The 22707-nt window shown below is 38.2% G+C and overlaps 1 protein-coding gene and 1 long non-coding RNA gene across 6 annotated transcripts in view; one reads left to right on the forward strand and one right to left on the reverse strand.

The window, feature by feature from the left end:
• FBXW11 (F-box and WD repeat domain containing 11) overlaps window positions 1-19739 on the reverse strand; it is an 82914-nt gene extending 63175 nt beyond the window's left edge. For 2 of the 5 annotated variants that reach the window (XM_031953661.1, XM_031953660.1), the window contains exon 1: window positions 19163-19739. In XM_031953661.1, the coding sequence (XP_031809521.1) occupies window positions 19163-19207 (45 nt within the window). In that variant the 5' untranslated portion in view covers window positions 19208-19739. Of the gene's footprint in view, window positions 1-5339; window positions 5508-19162 lie in introns of all 5 variants that reach the window. The other 3 variants (XM_031953665.1, XM_031953662.1, XM_031953664.1) reach the window with 2 other exon arrangements.
• A 119-nt stretch (window positions 19740-19858) lies between these two features.
• On the forward strand, window positions 19859-20959 carry LOC116421671. The gene is made up of 2 exons (XR_004232149.1): window positions 19859-20237; window positions 20580-20959. It is a non-coding gene; the product is annotated as an uncharacterized LOC116421671 (long non-coding RNA).
• Window positions 20960-22707: the final 1748 nt, after the last annotated feature.

The raw sequence follows: 22707 nt of genomic DNA on the forward strand, positions 1-22707 counted from the left end.
GGGCTTTACTCATGAAGAAAAGAAAGGCAAACAATTTAACCAGCTTTAGTTTATTCACTGAAAATGCACCCACTGGAAAAGTATTCATCCAGTGAGAGCTATAGAGGCTGAATATGGATCAAAGCATAATATTTTCACTTTTTAATTTGTTTTCTTTCTCATGGTTTTTTCCCTTTTGGTCTGATTTTTCTTGTACAACATAACAAACACAGAGTTGGGTTTTTTTTTCCCCCAGAAGAATTGCACATACACAAGAAAAAAGAAACCGTATCCACTAATCACTCCTTAACTGATGCAGATATAATGCAACTATTAGAAAATAAAAGCCAAAGTGGGAAAAAGATTGAGTTGAACTGTGGAGCTGTTGCTTGGTCAGTAGCTTCATTTTGATCCTATTTACCCAGCACTTTACATGTCTGACGGTGCTCCTTTAAGTAAATTGCCGGCAAACTGTCTAAGCAGTTGGAAACATGATTTCCACATATGTCTTTGGGAGTCCTGCTAAGTAACTGGAGCAATAGCATTGACAGCATGGCTGAATACACATTCAAGTACCAAAGAGTCAGTGAGAATTCCCAATGAAATGGGACTTAGCTGCATGGAATGTCTAAATATGAATGTACTTGACCGATCACCCAAAATCACATGAATGTTATTTGTCCTGAGGACTTGGGAGCTGGATCACTCCTCACTATAGGTGACCTCATCTAACCACCTCATTTTACAGAGAAGGGAAGGGAAAAGGTACCTAATATGTACCCCGCATTGTACACAGTGCTATATTCATAATCTCATTTGATGCTCACAAACCCTGTACTATTTACACTCCCCATTACAGTTGAGAAAACTGAGGCAAATAGCCCTAAGTGACCTGCCTAAAGTTACATAGCTACTAACTATTCTAAAGCCAAATATGAACTCAGGGCTTCCTGACTTCAGGCTTAATGTTCAGGCCTTGCTGTACCACCAAGTTGCTTAAGAGATAGATTTGACAGGGACACTAATACATTGTTGGTGGAACTGTGAATACATCCAACCATTCTGGAGAGCAATTTGGAACTATGTTCAAAAAGTTATCAAACTATGCATACCCTTTGATCCAGCAGTGTTACTACTGGGCTTATATCCCAAAGAGATCATAAAGAAGGGAAAGGGACCTGTATGTGCACGAATGTTTGTGGCAGCCCTTTTTGTAGTGGCTAGAAACTGGAAACTGAGTGGATGCCCATCAGTTGGAGAATGGCTGAATAAATTGTGGTATATGAATATTATGGAATATTATTGGTCTGTTAGAAATGACCAACAGGATGATTTCAGAAAGGCCTGGAGAGACTTACATGAACTGATGCTGAGTGAAACGAGCAGGGCCAAGAGATCATTATATACTTCAACAACAATACTAGATGATGACCAGTTCTGATGGACTTGTCCATCCTCAGCAATGAGATCAACCAAATCATTTCCAATGGAGCAGTAATGAACTGAACCAGCTATGCCCAGCGAAAGAACTCTGGGAGATGACTAAAAACCATTACATTGAATTCCCAATCCCTATATTTTTGTCCACCTGCATTTTTGATTTCCTTCACAAGCTAATTGTACAATATTTCAGAGTCTGATTCTATTTGTACAGCAAAATAACGGTTTGGTCATGTATACTTATTGTGTATCTAATTTATATTTTAATATATTTAACATCTAGTGATCATCCTGCCATCTGGGGGAGGGGGTAGGGGGGTAAGAGAGGAAAAATTGGAACAAGAGGATTGACAATTGTCAATGCTGTAAAGTTACCTATACATATAACCTGTAAATAAAAGGCGATTAAACAAAACAAAACAAAACAAAAAAGGGAAATATTTTAAAAACAAAACAAAAAACAAAAAAAGAGATGGATTTGAAGCCAAAGTCTCCTTCTTTTCTCCAAATATCCCACATCCTCATCTGGGCCAAATTCTTACAATGGCTCAAGAGAAAATTAAATGCAGACTGCTCCTTGAAATTAATGCTAGTTTTCAAAGAATAGATGAGGAGACAGCACCAAATTTGGAAATCATAAGAGCCTGAGTTTGAATTCTGGACCTGTTACACTTTTAGTATAACCATGGGCAAAACATTTCCTCTCTCTAGGACTTGAAGTTTGCTACACTATAAAATCAACTCTAAAATCCCTTTCAAGCTTAAATCTCATAATCTCCTATACCATATTTATGTTACTTATTATTCAAGAGACAGGTAATATAGAGCACACAGGGCCTTGAATCAATTAGAGGTAAATTCAAATTAGGCTTCAGGCACTAGCTTTGTGACCTTAGGCAATTCACTTAACCGGTTTGCCTTAATCCAGGAGAAGGAAATGGCAAATCACTCCAGTATCTTTGCCATGGAAGATATAGTCCTGGGGATCACAATGAGTAGGGCACAACTGAAAAACAATTGTTTCCCTATGGAAATATAACTCCAGAATTCTGATGAAAAGTCAGTGGGAAAACAGGACTCAATACATACAGTGTGACTTTCTAGAAGTGCAGACTGCAAAAAGATAATCTCAAAGTACATATATTATATTTTTTAACTCCCAAAGGATTAAGAATCACTGCACTAATAAAACCACCTAATAATACGCAAACTAAATTTGACAAAAAGATGAGGGGAAGGCTGACCACAAAAGCCATTTCCATGATGCTGATCTATCAAATTCAAAAACTCCTTCCCCTTTCCCCCAATTTCACTTTACATGCATATATAATGCTTAGTCCCATTCTTCAGAACTCTCCCATAATTCATCAGGACTGGCCCTGCCCAATCTGAATGCCAGTATGGAAAATGATCCAAAAGAAATTCTTTGAAGATTAAAGGAATTTTTTAATTATATTGCGACAAGCATCATGAATTCTGGGAGTTTACAACCAAAATGAATCCTTGATTGAAAGAAGTGAATTCTGGGGAGAATTGCTTAATGTTACAAAGAAATTGCCTGTTCTCCCAAGGACAGGGAAGAAAGGGAGTGGGAAGTGGCCACTACAAGAACCATTAAAATCAGCTACATGGACATGTTTTAAATAGACAAGTTTACATAGCTACTTAAGTTACCAAGATAACCTTCATAAAAAAGAATTCAAAGAAGCATGAAGCTGGCTTTGAGTTCATCAGACCCTGAAATACTTCCTTGTCCAGCACTTGTTTTAATATTTAAGAAGATTTTTTTTATATACTAGCTTAGTTATCTTTGTTTTTCTAGTCTCTAATCTGCTTTGGGCAGACCACCACCAGAAATTTGTGCTCAATTCTAATCAACACATTTTAGGAAGATAAAAAGACCAGGATGGTGTAAGACCCCAGGAAAATCACGTGAAGGATTGGATGGAAGATAACCTAGCTGTTTTATAAAAAGTATTTCAAGAGCCCACAATGGAAATAGGGAATAGATTTATTCTACTTGGTCCCAAAGGGCAGAATCAGGAAATAGGTGGGAGTTTAAACTCCAAAACATCTACAAGTGAGCTCATATTTTTTCCCAAATCCTTCCCCTTCCTAAATTTCCCCATTTGGACACTGTTGAGGGCACCTTTATCTTTGAAATCACTAAGGCTTATCATCTATTATCTTTGTGTTATTTCTCACACATGTGCTCTTTTTACCTCTGCCAATGCCACTACTGTGGTATCGCCCTTCATCATCAAGCAGACTATTGGAATAACCTATTGGTTCATCACTCCACCACAAATCCGAATCTAATCCATCTTCCAACCAGCTGTCAACTTGACCATGTCACCCCTTGCTCAAAAAACTCAGTGAGTCCCTATAATCAAACATAATTGCCTCTGATGCTCAAAAGATAGGCCCCTCCCTATCTTTCCAGTCTCCTTAGACCTTATACTACCCATCATTACCACACATTGGCCTCTTTGTTGTTCTTCAGACTCATCCTCTGACTAGGCAATTCCATCCCCAAGCCTGGAATACACTTCCTCTTTAATTCTGCCTTCTGGTTTCCTTTGTTTCCTTCCAGACCAAGATAAAATTCCACCTCCTACAGGAAACCCTTTTCTAATCCCTCTTAATTCTGGGACCTTCCCTCTTAGATATCCTCTTACTTATCTTGTATATAGCCTGTTTGTAAATAATTGTTTGTATGTTATCTGTCCCATTAGACTGAGTTCCCTGAATATAAGGCTTTTTAACTTATTTATACTTCCAGGCCTTTGCACAGTGATTGGCACATGGTAGTTGCTTAAAAAATAATTTATAATATAATATAATAAAAAAATATTTCACTGACAGCTTGGCAGAAGGATAAATCTCCTAACAATCTACACTATTTCAATGTGAAATGGGTTGCCTCTGGCAATTAGGCCTCAGATACCCTCTAGTTATATGATCTGGGCAAGTCACCCATGCCTGTTTGCCTCAGCGATAGTAAAATGATAGTTAATATGTAAAATGAAGGTTAAGACCTTTTTTACAAGGTTGTTGTAAGGATCAAATGAGACTAGTCTGCAAAGTGCTTAGCACAGCACTTCGCACAAAATGCTATATAAATTCTTATTCCCTTCCTGGGAGTAGCATATTCTCCCTTCTTTGAGTTACTCAAATAAAATACTGGATGATCACTTGTATGTTATATGAAGGATTCTTGTTCATGTGCCAACAGGACTAGAGAGATGGCCTGAGGTCCCTTCCAACTTTTGAGATTCAGTATTACATCAACTGAACTCTTTCAGATAGCTTTCCATTCTTTCTGATGGATAGTTGGGAAAACAAATGTTAGGTCAACAAATCACCCAAAGACTACTGGTTCTTTTTTTTATCATGAGTGAGAATGCGAACCTGAACATCTATATGCTAAATTACAAAACCTGAAATGACATCTCTAAACATCCTTGTGGAGAAGCTCTAAATATCCAAACAAATAAAGATCACAGCATGAAAAAAGAGCAACATAAATTATGTTATGACATTAATTCCACTAATCCTACAAGATGACATTGCAACAAAGTTTTTCACTCCATCCTTCACTCCATCTCAATATAACTACATTGCCCATCTGGTCCTATGTGTACACACTTTAGTTACTATAGAGGTTCCATTCATAAATCAAAAGAAATGATTCGTTTCAGAAGAGACTTAAATCTCATTCATTACACTCAATGAAATGTTTGCTAAGAAATGCAGCCTCAGATATATTGGCTAATACTAGGCCGAAGATACAAGACACTAAAGTCTAACCATCTATTCCATTTTCTTATGGAAATAGAGGGAAAGAATATTTTTAAAATAAAACTTTTTTCAAAAGAAATAAATTCCACAAAACAAAACAATACAGGGTAATTGCTTACCTGGAAAATAGTTTGTACTTCAGATCCACCAATCCAGAATGAATGGGTGGGGGATATTCCCTTTCAGACTAGTCTGAGAAAAGACAGCAGTCAATCATCTTCCAAGATTCCTTCTGCTTTACTGTATCCAGTTTTCTTCAACAAAATCCCAAACATGCACTTCGGTAACTGTTGGAAAGACAGAAAGCAATCCATACACCTACCATGGCACCAGTGGCAAATAATAGCCACTATGTAATGGAAGGGTCAGTGGAGTGGTGGATCTGAGTCCCAGAAAACAGGCCAAAACTACGCCCTAAGCCAACCAGCTCAGTATGAAATCTTAGGAGTAAGATTCCTTATAGCAAAGATTGAAAGAATAAGAAAATCTCTGCAGAACACATTGGAATATCCTTAACTATTCAGGTTCACCAAATTTCTAAATAAGCACAAATTCTCCAATAAAATTTACCCTATTATCAGCTATAAATATATGGTTATTATAACTTTTTGCTTCTCCAGCAACTAACTAGGAAGGAGTTTGTCACCTTAGAAACCAAGTTCCAAGACACCTTAAAAACAGGGACCTAAACCTCTCCAATATCTTAAGACATCTTTTGTTTGTAGTATTTTTATTAAGTATCAAAAATTCAACACTGCCAAGAAACTGTACAAATGCCAATTTTGTAACCTAAAAGAAAAAAAATATAACAGCCATACCAAAAAGCCAGTGAACCATTAGAACTCAGCCCAAGACTCAGAAGAGAGGTTTCAAGAGCAGAAGTGGAAACTCCTTAGTAGAGATAGAGACCACATACTTCGAGCTCTAAGTTATATGACTTCCCCAAGATAACACAGTTAAATGAGAGAGATGGGATAAGAGCCAGGTCTTCAGCCCTCTTCTCCTCTAAAGACAGATCGATGTCTTAGTGTTGATTTTCTCACCCATGGCTGCTTACTGTATTACTAAAAAGACCTCAACTGACAGTTTACTACTAAATTACTGCTTTTCTTTTTGTGAATGCTATATCAACTATGGGAGAAAGAAACACAGAAGAGCACGTGAGACAACAGCAGTTCTGACAAAAACAAAAATTCCAAAGCCCTCTGTATTCAACCACAAATTGCATCTCTGATCCCTTCAATTTCCACAGTCATGAGTAAGCTGAAGGTGCAGTTTCAATTAAGTAACCTCAGGTTTTCTGACTTTCCTCAGTGCTTAGACAAGCCAGGTCAAACCTCTGATGGAAGAACTGAGATACAAAAAAGTAGGAAGCTCCCAAGCTGTGTCTATCTAAAATATTCTCATTAGAGCTGGTTTTGTTATGTTTTGGTTATGTCTTATTATCACTAGCCCTCAAGACAGCTTTAAATGGGTTAGTGTATAGAAGGTCAATATCTCACATCTTCAGCACTAAATAAACAAAAATACGCATTACTTTTAAAGAATCATAATTCCCCAAAGAGTAATAATAAAGTGGATGATACTAATGCCCCACAAATTTTCCATTACCAACAAAGAGAATCAGTCTCTCGGATATAATTTAACCTGAAATAGAACTGAATTGTTCAGGATTTGGTATAATTGTGGGCAAATAACTCAAGCTTATCCATTCAGGAGTGTGCTGGAGTCAGGAGAGCTAGCCGTTAAATTTTGAAAATCTTCCAAGTCTACAAATCAGTGATTGTTTTGCTGATTTGCCTAGACTGAAAAGTCATCAAGAAAATGTAGATTAAAATTAAAAACTGTGCTGTGGGGTCTATTTTTTCCCTAGAAACTTGGTAGTTTATATTTGCCAGATTACTGCTTTCACAGTTTATAAATTTTAGCCATAATTTTTCCATTTCTTATAGACAGCCTATTCTGCTTCCCATCCTCTCTGCCACTCATAGATATTTTATATATCCTTATCTGTGTTTATTCTTGTAGCTAACTCTTATGGTGCTTTAAAGTTTATAAAACATTTATCCCTTTCATATCATATAGAGAAGAGCATCCCTGTGAGCTGAAAAATCCCAGTAAAATTTTGTTGCCCCCAAAATTTTGTACTAGAGAAGTCTGATTTTTTTCTTTCCTTTATGGGGCATTTGCAATACCATTGTAAAATTTGGGTTAAATATTTTGACATACATATAGGTCAATGCTAAGTAAAAGTATTGCATGAACTAAAAATAAATACAAAGTACTTTGATAATTGCTTATGTTGATCCATGAATAATGAAATCGTGATGGGCAAAATCTAATATGTAAATGGGATAACTGTACATATTTAATCCTCCCAACAATCCTATGAGGTAGATTGCTGTTATTTCCATTTTATGGATGAGGAAAATGAGGCTGAGTGAAGTCACTTCCAAGATCTCAGATAGCTAATAAGTATGTAAGAAAGAATTCAAATATTAGCCTGGCCAAGCTCTACCAGCTGTTTAGCTGCATTACAATATAATATAATTTACTGATAAAAATATCATTAGCTTGAGGGCAGAATTTGGTTTGTGGGAAATTTTTGGCCCTTGGAGCCTCAGGGCCCATTCTAACTACTAGATACTTAAATGGAAATTATTTAACTTCTGAATCATTTTTTTTTAAAGACTTTTTTCCCTAGTCAATACAGAGATATTTAAAATATCTACGTGTAGGACCATAAGTTGCCCTAGATTTATCCTCAGGGAAGTTTAGGATCTACACCCAATGTCAAAGAGGGAGGCAGGAAAACAGCTGAGGTTGAAATTGAAGTTCTGACTCCAAGTCAATGGTTCTTTTTCCATTCTTCCCTTTTTAGTTTCCAACTTTTTCATCAAAGTCATAGATAATCATGTACTCATTACTACAATGTGGCAGAAGCTTTCATCATGTTATGTTAAATTTTGGGCAACTCAGCTACATACATCATTCAGATCTTTGTCAACAAGATCTAATCCCTGCTCAGGGGATTAAGGCTGGAATCCTTTGAAGGTCTTCTTTAGTTGGCATCCATCTTTCCTATTCCATATTATCTTTAAAAGATTTCTCCAGAAACAAAGTTATATTATAAGCAGATTAGAACATAGGATAGTTTACTTCTCAGATCTGTGGAGAAGGAAAGAATTTGAGTTCAAAGAAGAACTGGAACTCACAATTTAACACCAAATAGATAATTTTGATTATATTAAGTTAAAAAAAGGTTTTGTATGAACAAAACTAATGAAGATAAGATTAGAAAGGAAGCAATAAATTGGGAAAACATTTTTACTTTAAGGGTTCTGATAAAGGCCTCATTTCTAAAATATATAGAGAATTGACTCAAATTTATAAGAATTAAAGCCATTCTCCAATTGATAAATGATCAAATGATATGAACAGACAATTTTCAGATGAAGGAATTAAAACCATTTCTAATTATATGAAAAGGTGTTCTAAATCACTATTGATTAGAGAAATGTAAATTAAGACAATTCTGAGATACCACTACCACCTGTCAGATTGCCTAAAATGACAGGAAAAGATAATGACAAATGTTGGAGGGGATGTGGGAAAACTGGGACACTAATCCATTCTTGGTGGAACTGTGAACAGATTTAGCCATTTTGGAGAGCAATTTGGAACTATGCTCAAAAAGTTATCAAACTGTGCATAACCTTTGATCCAGCAGTGTTTCTATTGGGCCTATATCCCAAAGAGATCCTAAAGGAGGGAAAGGGGGATACACATGGGCAAAAGTAGTTGTGGCAGCCTTTTCTGGAGTGGCAAGAAATTGGAAACTGAGTGGATGCCCATCAACTGGAGAATGGCTTAATAAACTATAGTATACGAATGCTATGGAATACTACTGTTCTGTAAGAAATGACCAGCAGGATGATTACAGAGAGGCTTGGAGAGACTTATACATATAACTGATGCTGAGTGAAATGAGCAGAACCAGGAGATCATTGTACATAGCAACAAGAAGATTATATGATGAGCAATTTTGATGAATGTGACTCTTTCCAACAATGAAATGATTGATGCCAGTTCCAATGATCTTGTGATGAAGAGAGCCATCTACACCCATAGACACTGTGGAACTGAATGTGGGTCACAACATAACATTCTCACTCTTTTTGTTGTTGTTCACTTGCATTTTGTTTTCTTATTCATTTTCTTTCCTTTTTGATCTGATTTTTCTTGTGCAGCAACAGAATTGTATAAATATAAATAAATATTGGATTTAACATAACTTAACATGTTTAATATGTATTAGATTGCTTTCCTTCTAGGGAAAGGAGGGGGAAATCTGAAGCACAAGGCTATTCAAGGGTCAATATTGAAAACTTATCCATGCATGTTTTGAAAATAAAAAAGCTTTATCAAAATCTTTTTTTTTTTTTTTAAAAGACTCCTCCAAAGTAATAAGACAAAAATGATCCATACTCAGCATTCTCCTGATCTCTATTTCCAAAACACCTCTAAAACTTCCCATTCAACTGAATCTTCTCAAAACATCTGTGGAAGTCACAGCTCAAGGAAATTTCTTTCCAGAATCACTTCACAAACCATCATTTGCTTCTTTCTTTTACAGCCGATGAATGAGTTCTTTTGTGTGTGTTTATTTTTAAAAGAGACATGTTGTTATAGTCAATTGTAAAGTAAATATTCTTCCCACAATACACATTTTACAGGCATTTATCATGTTAGGCACTGGGAAAATGATACAAAACAATGTGAGCCCTTGAGAAGCTTATATTCTAGTGCAGTATGCATGATCTTCACAATTTTTAAAAATTTATGTGAAATTATAAATTATATAAAATTATTTTAAAGGGAATAAATGCTTTAATTACCTAGTGACACTGTTCTAAAAGGATATTGGGGATTAAAAGAGGTCAAGATCAAATACAAAGTTTGGCCTTTAAAGCTCTCCACACAATCTTTCAAATAATCAAAAGGAATTTAAGTATCTACAATATTCAGCCTTAAAACTTCACCTCTAAGCACATTATAGTTTAGGTGCCACCTTCTCCATAAGGTCTTTTCCTGCCATCTACTTTAGTTGTTAATTATAGTTTCCTCAATTATTTTATATCTAGTGTGTGTGTGTGTCACACATATTTAGAGACATTGGTAAATGTTGTATGTGAATATAGCCAGACTGTAAGGTTCTTTAAAGTAGATTGTTTTCACTTTTGCCTCTGCATTCTGAACACTCAATACTTGCAGACAGGTGCTATTATTAACAAATGCTTTTTATTTGAGAAAATAATTTTAGACATGAAGAATGACCTATACAAAGGGAAACTAGGATGGCTTGTACAAAGGTTCAGAGATGAGAGATGAAACAATGGACAGTTATGGGGAACAGCTAGAAGGCCAGCCAAAAAGAATTGGAGAGTGAAGGAGGGGAAAGATAGATGTTGGTGGAAATCTGATTTGGGAATAGTTCATGTATCTAATGTAGAGGATTTTTAGTGTTTGTATGTTTTTTTTTTTTCTTTTCTGAGGTGTGTGTGTGTGTAATACAAGAAAGATATGCTCAGATTTGTGATTTTAAAATCTCAATTTCAGGGCAGCTAGGTGGGGCAATAGATAGGTCCTGGAATCAGGAGGACCTGACCCTAGACATTTACTAGCTGAGAAAAATCACTTAAAGGTGATATTTTTAATTTTGGGGAAGGGGAACTATCAATTTGACAGCTGTACAAAAGATATTTGGAAAAGAGATACTGAGGCCAGGAAGACCAAACAAGAGGTTTTTAGTTCAAGTGAAAGATGTGGAGAGATTTTTTTTTTTTAGGACTTTTTTTTTTTTTTTTTTTTTTGCCAAGAATGGAGGGAAAGGCCCATTCTCCATAAGAGAAATTGTGTAGATAAGATTGACAGGCATGGGCAACTGATGGGTAATGAAAAAAAGGTAAGGCCCCAAGATGACACCAATGTTGTACATGTGTGTGACTGGTTTCCTCAATGGAAATAGGAAAGTTTGAAGAAGAGATAAATTTGGAATTACTTTTGACATGTTGACTTCGAGATGCCTCTGAGACAACCAATTGGAAATGTGCAATAGGCAGCTGGTAATGCAGAAAGAGTTCAGGAGATGATGGCTGGATATATAGGTTTGAGTATAATTAAAGTATAATTACAGAAGTATAATTAAATCTATGAGGTCTGGCAAGATCACCAAAGGAGTGTATAGAGGGTTGGAAAGCTAGGTGGCGCAGTAGGAGAGAGCACAAGACCTGGAATCGGGAAGACTCATCTTCCAGAGTTCAAATATGGCTTCAGACATTTACTAGTTATGTAGCTTTTGGGCAAATCATTTTACCCAGTCTGCTTTCAGTTTCCTTATCTGTAAATGAGCTGGAAAAGGAAAATGACTGCTTCAGTATTTTGCCAAGAAAACCCAAAATACAGTCACTGAGAGTCAGACATGGCTGAAAGATCATAACATCAGAAAAAGCCCCAGAAGTTTTTGAGCCTGCTTTTGTGATAACAGGGGGATGGCAAAACAACAAAAACAGTAAGAAAATTGGGGCAGCTATGTGGCACAGTGGATAGAATACCAGCCCTGAAGTCAAGATGATCTTAATTCAAATTTGGCCTCAGATACTTAACACATCCTAGCTTGTGACCCTGGGCAAGTCACTTAGCCCCAATTGCTTCAGCAAAACAAACAAAAAAATAAAGTCAGAAATAAAGGAGAACTTTTGCACAGTATACAACAAGGTTGGCTAACTAGATAATACACACCCTCAACTGGATTTTTGCAAATATCCTAAGAAAAATTATTTTAGCTTGAGAAGGAAACCTAGAGAACACTCTCCCCAACAGACTTTTAGTGGCGTCACAATGTATACAGCATTCTAGTCATTTCATAGGAGTTAGAAATATTATTTCAGCTGAAGTATAAACCAACATCAATGTGTAACATGCTATTAACTACCATTCATCTTACAACTTCCTGAGTATTACCCTTCAAGCTCTATTAGATTGTTTTTTTTTCCTTTTAAAACATTGCATAAACGAAAAATATTTTATTATATGTACCAATTCAAATTCTATCTATCCCTTCATCAAACTTTAAAAGTAAATTTTGTTTGTCCCTCAAAAATATTTCTTAAGATTGGCCATATTTAATCTGTAACAGCTGTCTTGGAGGAAGAGGAGATAAGGAAGGGAGACAATTTACAACACCATGTTTTTTAAAAATGAGTGTTGAAAACCATTTTTATATGTATTTGGAAAAATACTATTTAAAAACTTCCTAAATTGCCCTTAAAAAAAAAAACAAAAACTAATATGTATGTGTCTGTGTAGCTCCTGCTTGATATTTCTGCCCACGGATATGTTATCTTTATTTTTTTTTTAAATTATTTTTTTCTCATCCATTATATACCATTATTTCTGTCTTTTCCACTATATAATGATCAACACACAGGATTTCGACACTTTTCTATTTTGGGTGGGGGGTTTTTGGTTTTTTTTTTTTTTTTTTTTTTTTGGTTGTTGTGTGTGAATAACTCAAATGTTCCTAGAATAGAATTTTAAATATAGTGGCCATTCAATCAATGTTGACCAAGTCCGAGAAGATATTTCCTTTTATAAAGAACTTCAGCAATTCAGGAAACTGAAACCTTCCAGGTTTCACTAAAACAATAATAAGGTTTAAGTTAAGGACAACCAACTGGATTGTCAGGTCTTCCTGGTACATCTGTCATTTGCCTATTTAGACAAACTTCCTGTTAAGCAATTACAATGATCAGAAACTTAACATAAGGAAACATGATTTTCTCCCCTTGAGCAACAGGTTTCTTCCTTTTGGTGTTATTCACAAACTTGAAACTAGTCAAATAATAAGTCAAAGATTTTAAAAATTAGAATTCATTGACATGAAAAACACAAAAATATAAAAACGATTTATGCTACCTGAAAACATTTACAAGATTCCCAATAGGGTAAGAATTCATTCTTTGATCACATTTTTCTTAGGGTACTTAGTATTTCAAGTCTAGATCAATTAGGGCACAGGATTAGGACCTGTGACACAGTACTAATTAATGGTGGCAAGTTCAATGAGACTCATGAATAGGTTGGTTATAGCTGTTTCAAGGTCATAGATCACCAGTCTACACATTCATAATTGTCATCCAAGGGCACAGTGAGTTCTTCTGAAGGAAAGATTAACAATTCTTAGTCTGAATTTTCTGTGAGCAAATTTTCCAAATATACATATTTTCCAAAACTTTCCAAAATGTACACAAGGTGTGCATGTACATTATAATTTCCTCTCTCCATTCCAACCCTTAAGTTCCCTCCGCCTCAGAGAGGTTCACTGGAGAAATAGTAAAAGGTTTCATTGAAAATTAGAGTTAAAAGTCATTCATTCATCCAATACACATTATGCATAAGGAAGGGACTGCAGGAGTTACTACAATAGGGAATATAAAATGATTAGAATACAGAGATCCTGACTTTAGGAGCTTACCATCCAACAAGGGGACACAACTATAATTCAAGGCAGAATATGCACAAAATAAGACATGCATTCTAAAGAGGAAGAGGTTATTTGTAGTAAGAATAGCCAAGAAAACACAATTCTAGAAAGTTAGAGCCTTCTACCTTCACCTTTAGGAAAAATCAAGGAAATGATAACAAATAACAGTACATAGTGGAATCATTGGCTCAAATGCCTTAGTGCAAATTATTTAGCAGTGTCTGACACATAGTAGACTTTATATAAATGCTTACTCCTTCTCCTATCAACACTATCAACACACCTTAAGTCTCCCTTAGGTTTGTGCTAGCACAAGTCTGAATACTAGAGTTTCTATACATCTAAGGCTCTCATAGAAGGCTTGGGAGTCCTTTAACCTAGGTCAAAGAATTCCCTCTATTCGCTAGTGGGTAGATGTTCTGTTTAACAGGAAGACTTTGCAATTGGCTGCAATTTATCCTGTGCAGTATCTCAGGATGGGAATAAATAATACAGGGCAAGGAGATCCAACACCACTATGTGCACACATACATTCATCCCAGGAGCTTCATCGTCTTGATTTCATGTTTCTCTGACCAGTAAGTGTGCCATAGCAAATTAGATGGTCTCTTAAAGTTGTCCCACAAAGTAAAAAAATGTACATGATAGAGATTCAGAGTATCACATGCAAGTGGCTTTTTCTGTTCTTTGTATTTGTAAGTGTTCATCCTTGTTAGGTACAGAATACCTAACATTATTACTTGTTACTAAAAGAGTAAGAAGAGCCAAAAGAAATATGCTTAAGTTTGTTTTTACATGTGAGTGTAGTCAATGTTCTCATATTATTGATTTAGAGCTAGAGGGGATCTTTGGAGCATCCCCATTATTTTACAGATAAGAAAGATTGTGACTGGCCCAAGCTCTTAAATAGTTATACTCAAAATTATGGACTCCATATTCATACCCATGTTCTCAGACTCCAAATCCAGGTCTCTGGATTTTGAAATGAAGCCTCTATGTCAATTTGATTTGCCATGTGGATTCACATCTGCCTAATTTGTACTACATGTTACTTGGCATATATGATGGGGACGATGTCAAAAAATGTAAGCCCCTCAACTAAACTAATTTCTTTGGGGGAAAATACATTTTCCCCTACCCACCCATCCACCCACTATCTTACTTAGAGAAATTAATGAGAACAAAATGGAAAATAATAGCTCACAATAACAGTGCTTCACACACATTGTCCCAGAAGAGAAAAGAAATTACCAAAAGAAAATGCCCATAAATTCACACAGGAAAGTTTCCTTCATCTTTTCAGTATATTCCACTATGTCAGATATAATTTGGAATACACTGGCTGAAACCACTACCTTTTTAAAGAGGCTTCAGGTATTTTGCATATATTATCCCAACCATCCTTAAAACAAACTCCAGAAAATAGCAGGCTCATTTAAAAATAAGAAAGGTGAGACTGATGGACAAGAAAAGACCAGCCCAGAGGTCACTTTGTCCAGAACACAGTCAACAACAAATGACACATTATGCACAGTATGGGGGAGAAAGCTCTTAAATCCTGTATCTTACAGCTTCCTTTCAATCTCTGCTACCCTCTCAATAGAAAGTCTGTCTTTCTCTTCAACCTGCACAGTAACCATTGTGGCTTATTAGTCATGCTTGGCTGAAATGCAATTCATAACTGGAAGCCAAAAGAAAACAAATATTATGTGATAATATGTATACTGCTGCCTTTTCCCCCTTTAAATCTGCCCTCTGGTATACATTGTATATACTGAATACATTTCAAAAGAAATTTCCAAACAGGTACCTTTTATAGACATTCACACACTGTCTCAATGATTCAGTAACTGGGCATAACTGCTTTTCGCTAGTATTAATACAAGTCAAAACAATTAACTCTAAAATATCAGGCCAATAATTCATCACTATGTGATTACCTGATTATCTCCAAACTGCTTCTAGAGCCAAGGGATTATTCACTTACCCTGGCATTTAAAACATAGCAGCTAGGTCCTTAATAATAAAAGAGTTTTAGTAAGCTTTGTATTTTAGTAATCTAGTTAACAATAGCTATGGTCCCAAGGGTAAATCTAAACTGAGAGTTAGGAGGAATAACAAAGAAAAACAGCTTTAGCCCAAAGGGATGTTATAATCTATTGACTAGATTATTAATTCAATTGAATTTATTGAATATTATTAAATACCTGCTACGTGTCAGATACAGTGCACTTATGAGAATGGGGGGGAAGAACTTCTGGCACATTCCTTAATTTCTGGAATAAAAACTACCTTTATTTTTGTTATAGTACTAGTACAAAGAAAAGGTAAGAGAGGCAAAGAGAGAAAATGGTGAGGAAAGAAATATAAAAGGATAGATATTCCCACAAATCAAAATAAGTGGTTAAATTTCATTCACAAAGAGCCTACTTTTCAGGTCTAATTATCTAGTTAACTAAGTAATGGAAGAAACCTTACAATTATTAAAGTGTTTGGGCTTTTTTTTTTTTTTAAACTATCACAGTACTTGATTTCATCCTCTTCTTTATCAATTAAAAAATCTAGAAACTGATATAAAAGATCTGTTCATCTAAAGAATGAGGATGCTGCCCCAACATAAGTCAAAAAGTCTCAAGTGATGATCCACTGATCATTTCTAATCTATTTCTATAGATTCTGTCACTCAGCTTTAAATACATTATGTTTCTATCTTATCTACAACACTTATACAAGTATATAAAGGCTTTGAGGAAAGATTTTAATAGTCAATTGGTTTATCCCACAAAGAACAACAAAGTCCTTAAATGAAGCTTCTTATCCTCCCCCTCTCTCCCCTAAAATTCTTTGGTCATTAAACATTTTCTATGAATATCCAGATGTGTGCACAGGTAAAGAGTTTGCTTCCCGCCTTTAGAAGGTTGAATGCCTTGTTAGACAAGTACTGTCACATTAGTCAAAAACTTTGTGGTTTGAAGTTTGAACCCTGGAAGATTAAGATTTTAGGCTTTGAGATTTCAAAGTCCATTTGGCCATAAAGACATTTTCTTCATTTATACTTGACCAAGTATCTGGGAAACAGATGATTTTCAGTTTGTTTATTTTTTGTTTTTTTATGAGGATTCAGTTACCAAGAGATGAGGGTCATCATCAGTCCAATCAAACCACATTTTTATTTCACAATGTTTCAATATGAAGAATTGTGCTTACAAGTTTAGATTTGCATCTCAATCTTAAATATGTTTGTATTATTTAAGTATAACTGAGTGGTAGTCTTTGTTACAGTATCTTTAACCAGAACAACATATTGTAAGAGTGTATCAAATACCTAAATATACTACTACAGGCTGGAAAATACTGCTAAAAAGGAAGAAAAATTACTCAATAAATTATCACTATCATGATTTGGTTGGGTTTTTTTTTTTTTTTAAGCCACAAATATATATATATATCAGGATCTCCTTGAAAACTTTTTGGGAAAAATGCCACTTCTAGTGTTCGGAAGTACTGATAAAGTTAGATAACTAAATGAGGCAAAAATATTTTATTAAGCTACCTCCATATTTAAACTACTACACTTCCATTTTTTTAAACATGTGGCTCTATCCTTAAGATATCATCATCTACAGAAACTGGGTAGCTATCCAAAGGGCATTCAGAGTAGTCACCATTTATTATTTATAGCATTAAATGTGGAAGTGGCTCTGATGTCACTGACCCTACCTAGTGGAATCTTTGACTCAGGCATTCATGAGTTAGAGAAAAATCTAACTATGAAAGTGTTCTGATATAATTGACAAGTGATCTTTTTTTTCCCTCCTTTTCATCAGCTCAGGGAAAAACTAGTTACTGTTAGGCTAGATACAAAGAAACCATCAAGGTTTCTGTAGCAAAGTGGCCATAAAAAAGCGAACAGATGAGAATCCTAGCATTAAAACACTCCCAGAAAGCCACCCAGTCTACTCCCTATGATTGATTTCCTAAGCCACTGAAATTGGCAAGAACCACCTGCCCTATTTATTTCTCCTTGTCATCTTAGGAGAAATCAGATTTTTAATGCCTCATTTTTACTCTGTAACTACTATTACTTTTTTCCTTTATACCACCACCCTCTCACCCATTTGTACAAAGACTTATTTTGGTTCCAAATTCACCTTCCTCAGGCCTAGAGCTGGCTCTTTAAACCCACACTGGTTTCTAATACAAGGTAGATTTACCCCATCAATCAGTCATAGCCTTTTGCTTTTTGCAGTTGAAAAGTGCTAAGGGCCTAGCAGGGCTTCACTGTTCTATACACACACACACACACACACTCTCTCACAACACTCACACTTTCTCTGAGTGAACAGTTACTCTTCCTTTTGCCTAAAATACTGCATCCTCAGAGAATCCTCTGAGCCCTCAGCGTGAAGCAGCTGCCGGGATTTCCGCAGAATGTCAGAAGCCCTTTGTCCGGATCAACCCCAATAATCCAGTCACCAGAGAAGCCCGGGAGATCCGGGGCCATAAATCAGTCACTCCCTGAAAACCGAGCCCCCGGAATACACCCATCGATTATCCGGAGCATTCACTGGCTCGGCTCCTTCACTGGGGTGGGGGGGGGAGGGGGGAGACACAGAGATTAGTTACTTAAGGACTGGAAGAAAAAGAGAGGGGGTGCACTGAGGCCTCAGAGGTTAGGGGGGGGGGGGGGGGGGGGGAGACACAGAGATTAGTTACTTAAGGACTGGAAGAAAAAGAGAGGGGGTGCACTGAGGCCTCAGAGGTTTGAGGAAGAGGAGGATGAGAAGCAATGGCGACTGGGACTTCTCTGACCCTCCTTTTCCATTCTCTCCTACCTCGGTTAGTCTGAAAGGAGAGGGGGGAGGGGGCTGGAGAAATGCAGCGAGGGCAGGGACAGGGGGCGAGGAGGGGCCCAAGGCTCCGGACAAGGCGGATCGGGGAGGATGGATCTGGGGGGGAAGGAGACTCTTTGGGGTGCTAGGGGCGAGTTTGCCTGTGGGGGTAGGTTAGGGTGAGGGGGGAAGGGAAAGGTGGACAGGATGGAGGAAGGAGGGGAGATCCCCGGGACGGCGGGTCGGGGTCACCGGCCAAGGAGCAGATCTAGCCAAGGGCAGGCATCGGATCCTCGGGAGCAGGAGTCGGGGCTGGGGGTGAGGGGAGGGGGACGGCCGGGGTCTGGGGTCCTTGGATGAGTCGGTGAGGCAGAAGTAGGAGGGGAAAGGGAAGAAAAGACCAGACCCGGGGAGGAATCGGGTGGGAAGGAGGGGGGCGCCAGGACAGGCCTCAGTCGGGGGTGCTGGGGGAGGGGAGGCGGAATCGGGGCTGGGTGGGAGGGTTCGGGCCCTCTGATCGCGCTGGGCAGGCCCGGGGCCGAGGGTCCGGCGGGGCCGCACTCACCATGAGCTCGATGGTCTTGTCTTCGATCACCGAGTCGGGCTCCATCGCGACACCGGCCCCGCCTCCGCCTCTCGCTCCCCGCAGCGGCGAACGGCCCCAGAGCTGGCGGCGGCGGCGGCTGCGGTGGTGTCGGTGGTGGTAGCGGCGGCAGCGGCGATCGCACCCTCTCTAGCTGCCCGCCCGCCCGGGCCGCCGGCAGCTCCGCCCTCCCCTCCGCCAACGCCGTAACGCAACCCGGGGACTACAGCTCCCAGGAAGCCCCGCGCCCAACTGCAGGGCATGCCGAACTGGGCGGCCAATCCGCCGCAGAGCTTCCTGGGACCGAAATCCTGGTTCTAGATTTATCCTTTCGCGTGTAAATGCAACCCAAACCTGAGCTTCCAGATAATGTCCTAAGCAAGCTCTGTCTGTAGGGAGTTAAGACCACTACAATTTGGGAAACATAGGGGTGGTGAGCAAACAAAGTTACTGTAGCTTTCATAAACTACATATCCCATCGGCCTCAGCGGTCGGGCCTTGTAGGTTTCGGTGCTTCCGGCGCGCTTTCCTGCTACTACTTGGATGCCTTGATGACTGTCGGAAATCGTAGTCCTAAAACTGGAGCGGAAACTAAGGCGACTTAACAGTCAGTGAGGCCTTGCGCGTGGGGCTAATTTCCGCACATGCGCAATGTGAATCCGCTCTCCAGGCCCCGGAGAAAGGGCCGCTGAGTTTAGAGGGTCACTTAGCGGGGTGTCGGGCGAGCTCCGTGGTGAGCCAAGGCAAGGAGGCGGAAGGCCTTGTTATGTTGAAGGGGCGTGAGGCCCTATGGGCTCGAGGGGAAGGGTAGCAGATAGCAAAGTGGGGGAAGGGGGAGGAGAGAGAATGTTGGCCGGGGCTTGGCGCTGGGGAAGAAGGCGGTGGAGGAGGCAGGAAGGAGAGAACGCGAAGGGTGCGGGGCTCTGCCTCGTGGGATAGGGGAGGTCACTGAATATAACGTGCGAATAAATAGGTGGAAAGGGCCCGAGTGCGCGCAGTTCTCCGGCCCGAGCGGCGCCGGGATGTGAGCAGAAGCTTTTTGGCATAAATATTAAAGGTAACGTAGGCGTCCTTCCCTACCTCCTGGCTTTAGAACTAGAAGGGACCTGTAGACATAGTCCAGGAAAGTTCGTAACCTCTTTTGTGTCGTGTCCCCTTAAAAAAAAACCTACCGACCGAATGTCAACAGCGTTACTATTTACCAAAGCATAAAATGGAATACATGGTAACAAATGCATAAAAAAAACACACAGACAACATTGGGACTCCTGCAGTCAACTACAATACATTCGGTCCTCAGTTACAGCTGCTCGCAGCCAGAGTTGAGAAAATTCCTAACACACAGGCAGACGTTGGACATTTTGCCTAACCTTACCTTTATATCTGTTTCTGATTCTAGGTCTCTGATGGTTGAAACAATATTTTGCCAGACAAAGCTGGCTAAGGAAACAGTAAATTAGAGCATCTACAGAACTGATCTTTTATTGGGATGTGGCTCCTCCTTGGTTCTCTTCTACGAGATGCAACTTTCCTGACGTTCCCCTTCTCTTTCACTATTCAGTCTTACTTTTGCTTCTCCAACTTCTGGAATCCAGTAGTCAGAAGAATCTCTTTCAGCCGCAGTTCTGAACCTGTCTCTTTTATACAAATTGATTAGGATGAGATCTAGTCTCTCACCTAATAATTTTGATTAATTCAAGGAATCACTTCAAATTCAGTTCTCATTGTTTGATTCTATCAAAATATGTAATTCCTTAGAGCCAAGTGGGATAGTTTCACTATCACCTTTATACAAAGTAAACTAATTAAATTAACTAGACTCGGGTGTGGTCGTGAACCCTTTTTCTTTCCTTTGTACTGTTTCACTTAGTGATCTCATCAGCTCCTGTAGTTTCAGTAACCATTATTACCGATGATTTTCAGATCCAGTCCTAGCTTCTCCCCTGACCTCCAGTATCTAATTCAACTGCCTATTGAACATCTTAAAATAGATGTCCTGTAGACATTTTAGCTTTTTTTTTTCATAATAGCTTTTTCTTTTTCAAAATCATGCAGAGTTTTAACATTCATCCTTGCAAAACTTTGTGTTCCAAATTTTTCTCCCTTCATCCTCCCCCCTCCCCTCCCCTAGAGAACAAGTAATCCAATATAGGTTAAACATGTGCAATTCTTCTAAACATATTTCCATATTTATTATGCCGCATAAGAAAAATCAAATCAAAAAGAAAAAAAATGAGAAAAAACAAAAAGCAAGCAAACAACCATCACAAAAGTGAAAATACTATGTTGTGATCCACATTCAGTTCCCATAGTTCTCTTTCTGGATACAGATGGCTATCGAAATTGGCCTAAATTGTTGTTGAAGAGTCAAATCCAACAGTTGGTCATCACATAATTTTGTTATTGCTTTGTACAATGTTCTCTTGGTTCTACTCACTTCACTTGGCATCAGTTCATGTAAGTCTCTCCAGGACTTTTTGAAATCATCTTCCTGTTCATTTTTTATAGAACAATAATATTCCATTACATTCATATACCATAATTTATTTAAGCCATTCCCCAGCTGATGGGCATCCACTCAGTTTCCAGTTCCTTGCCATTACAAAGAGGCTACAAACAGTTTTGCACAAGTGGGTCCCTTCCCTACATACTAATTTTTCACATCAAAAACTGAATTCATTATTTTTTACTACCCCACAATCATCTCTCTTCCTGACTTTTCTTCTTATTATTATGAGCACCATTATCTTCCCAGTTCCTAAAGCATAAGCTCAGATGTTATCCTTTGCATCTCACTCTCACCCCCCATACTCAATTTATTAACCAAGACTTGTTTTATCTTTGTAACATCTCACCAATATGGCCCCTTCTGTCTGACACAGACACCATCCTGGTGCAGGCTCTCATCATTTTATACCTAGACTATAGCAGCAGTTTGCAGGGTTGTTCAGCATGCCCCAAGTCCCTACTCCACTTAGCTGTCAAAGTGATCTTTGTAAAATTCAAGTCTAACCATATTATCCTCCTCTTTTCTCTTCAATAGCTCCCTATCATCTCCAAGATCAACTTTTCAAGTCCTCTGGCATTCAAAGCCCTTCATCAACCACCCCTCTCCTCCCTGCCAACCCCCACCTACTCAAATCGAAAATCCAAACACACAGATTTCCTTGCTGTTCCTTGCCTTGTATACTCAGTCTCCAAGCTCCATGCATTTTCATATCTGGAATATTCTACCTATTGACTCCCCTAGATTCTTTCAATCCCAGGTAAAATTCTACCTTCTACAAGAAACCTTTCCTAATCTTCTCTCATGCTAAGTAAGGGCTTTCTTCTGTTGACAATCTCCAATTTATCCAGTAAATATCAAGTTTGCACATGGTTTTTTTCATGTTGTCTCCTGAAAGCAGGGACTGGGTTTTGGGTTTTGAGGTTTTTTTGCCTTTCTTTGCAACCCAATACTTAGCACAAAGCAAGCACCTAAAAAAATGCATACTGTCTTGATTAAAACAGCAAAATATTCTTTAAAA

The sequence above is a fragment of the Sarcophilus harrisii genome, chromosome 2, assembly GCF_902635505.1.
Source record: "Sarcophilus harrisii chromosome 2, mSarHar1.11, whole genome shotgun sequence".
NCBI classification, from domain to species: Eukaryota; Metazoa; Chordata; class Mammalia; order Dasyuromorphia; family Dasyuridae; genus Sarcophilus; species Sarcophilus harrisii.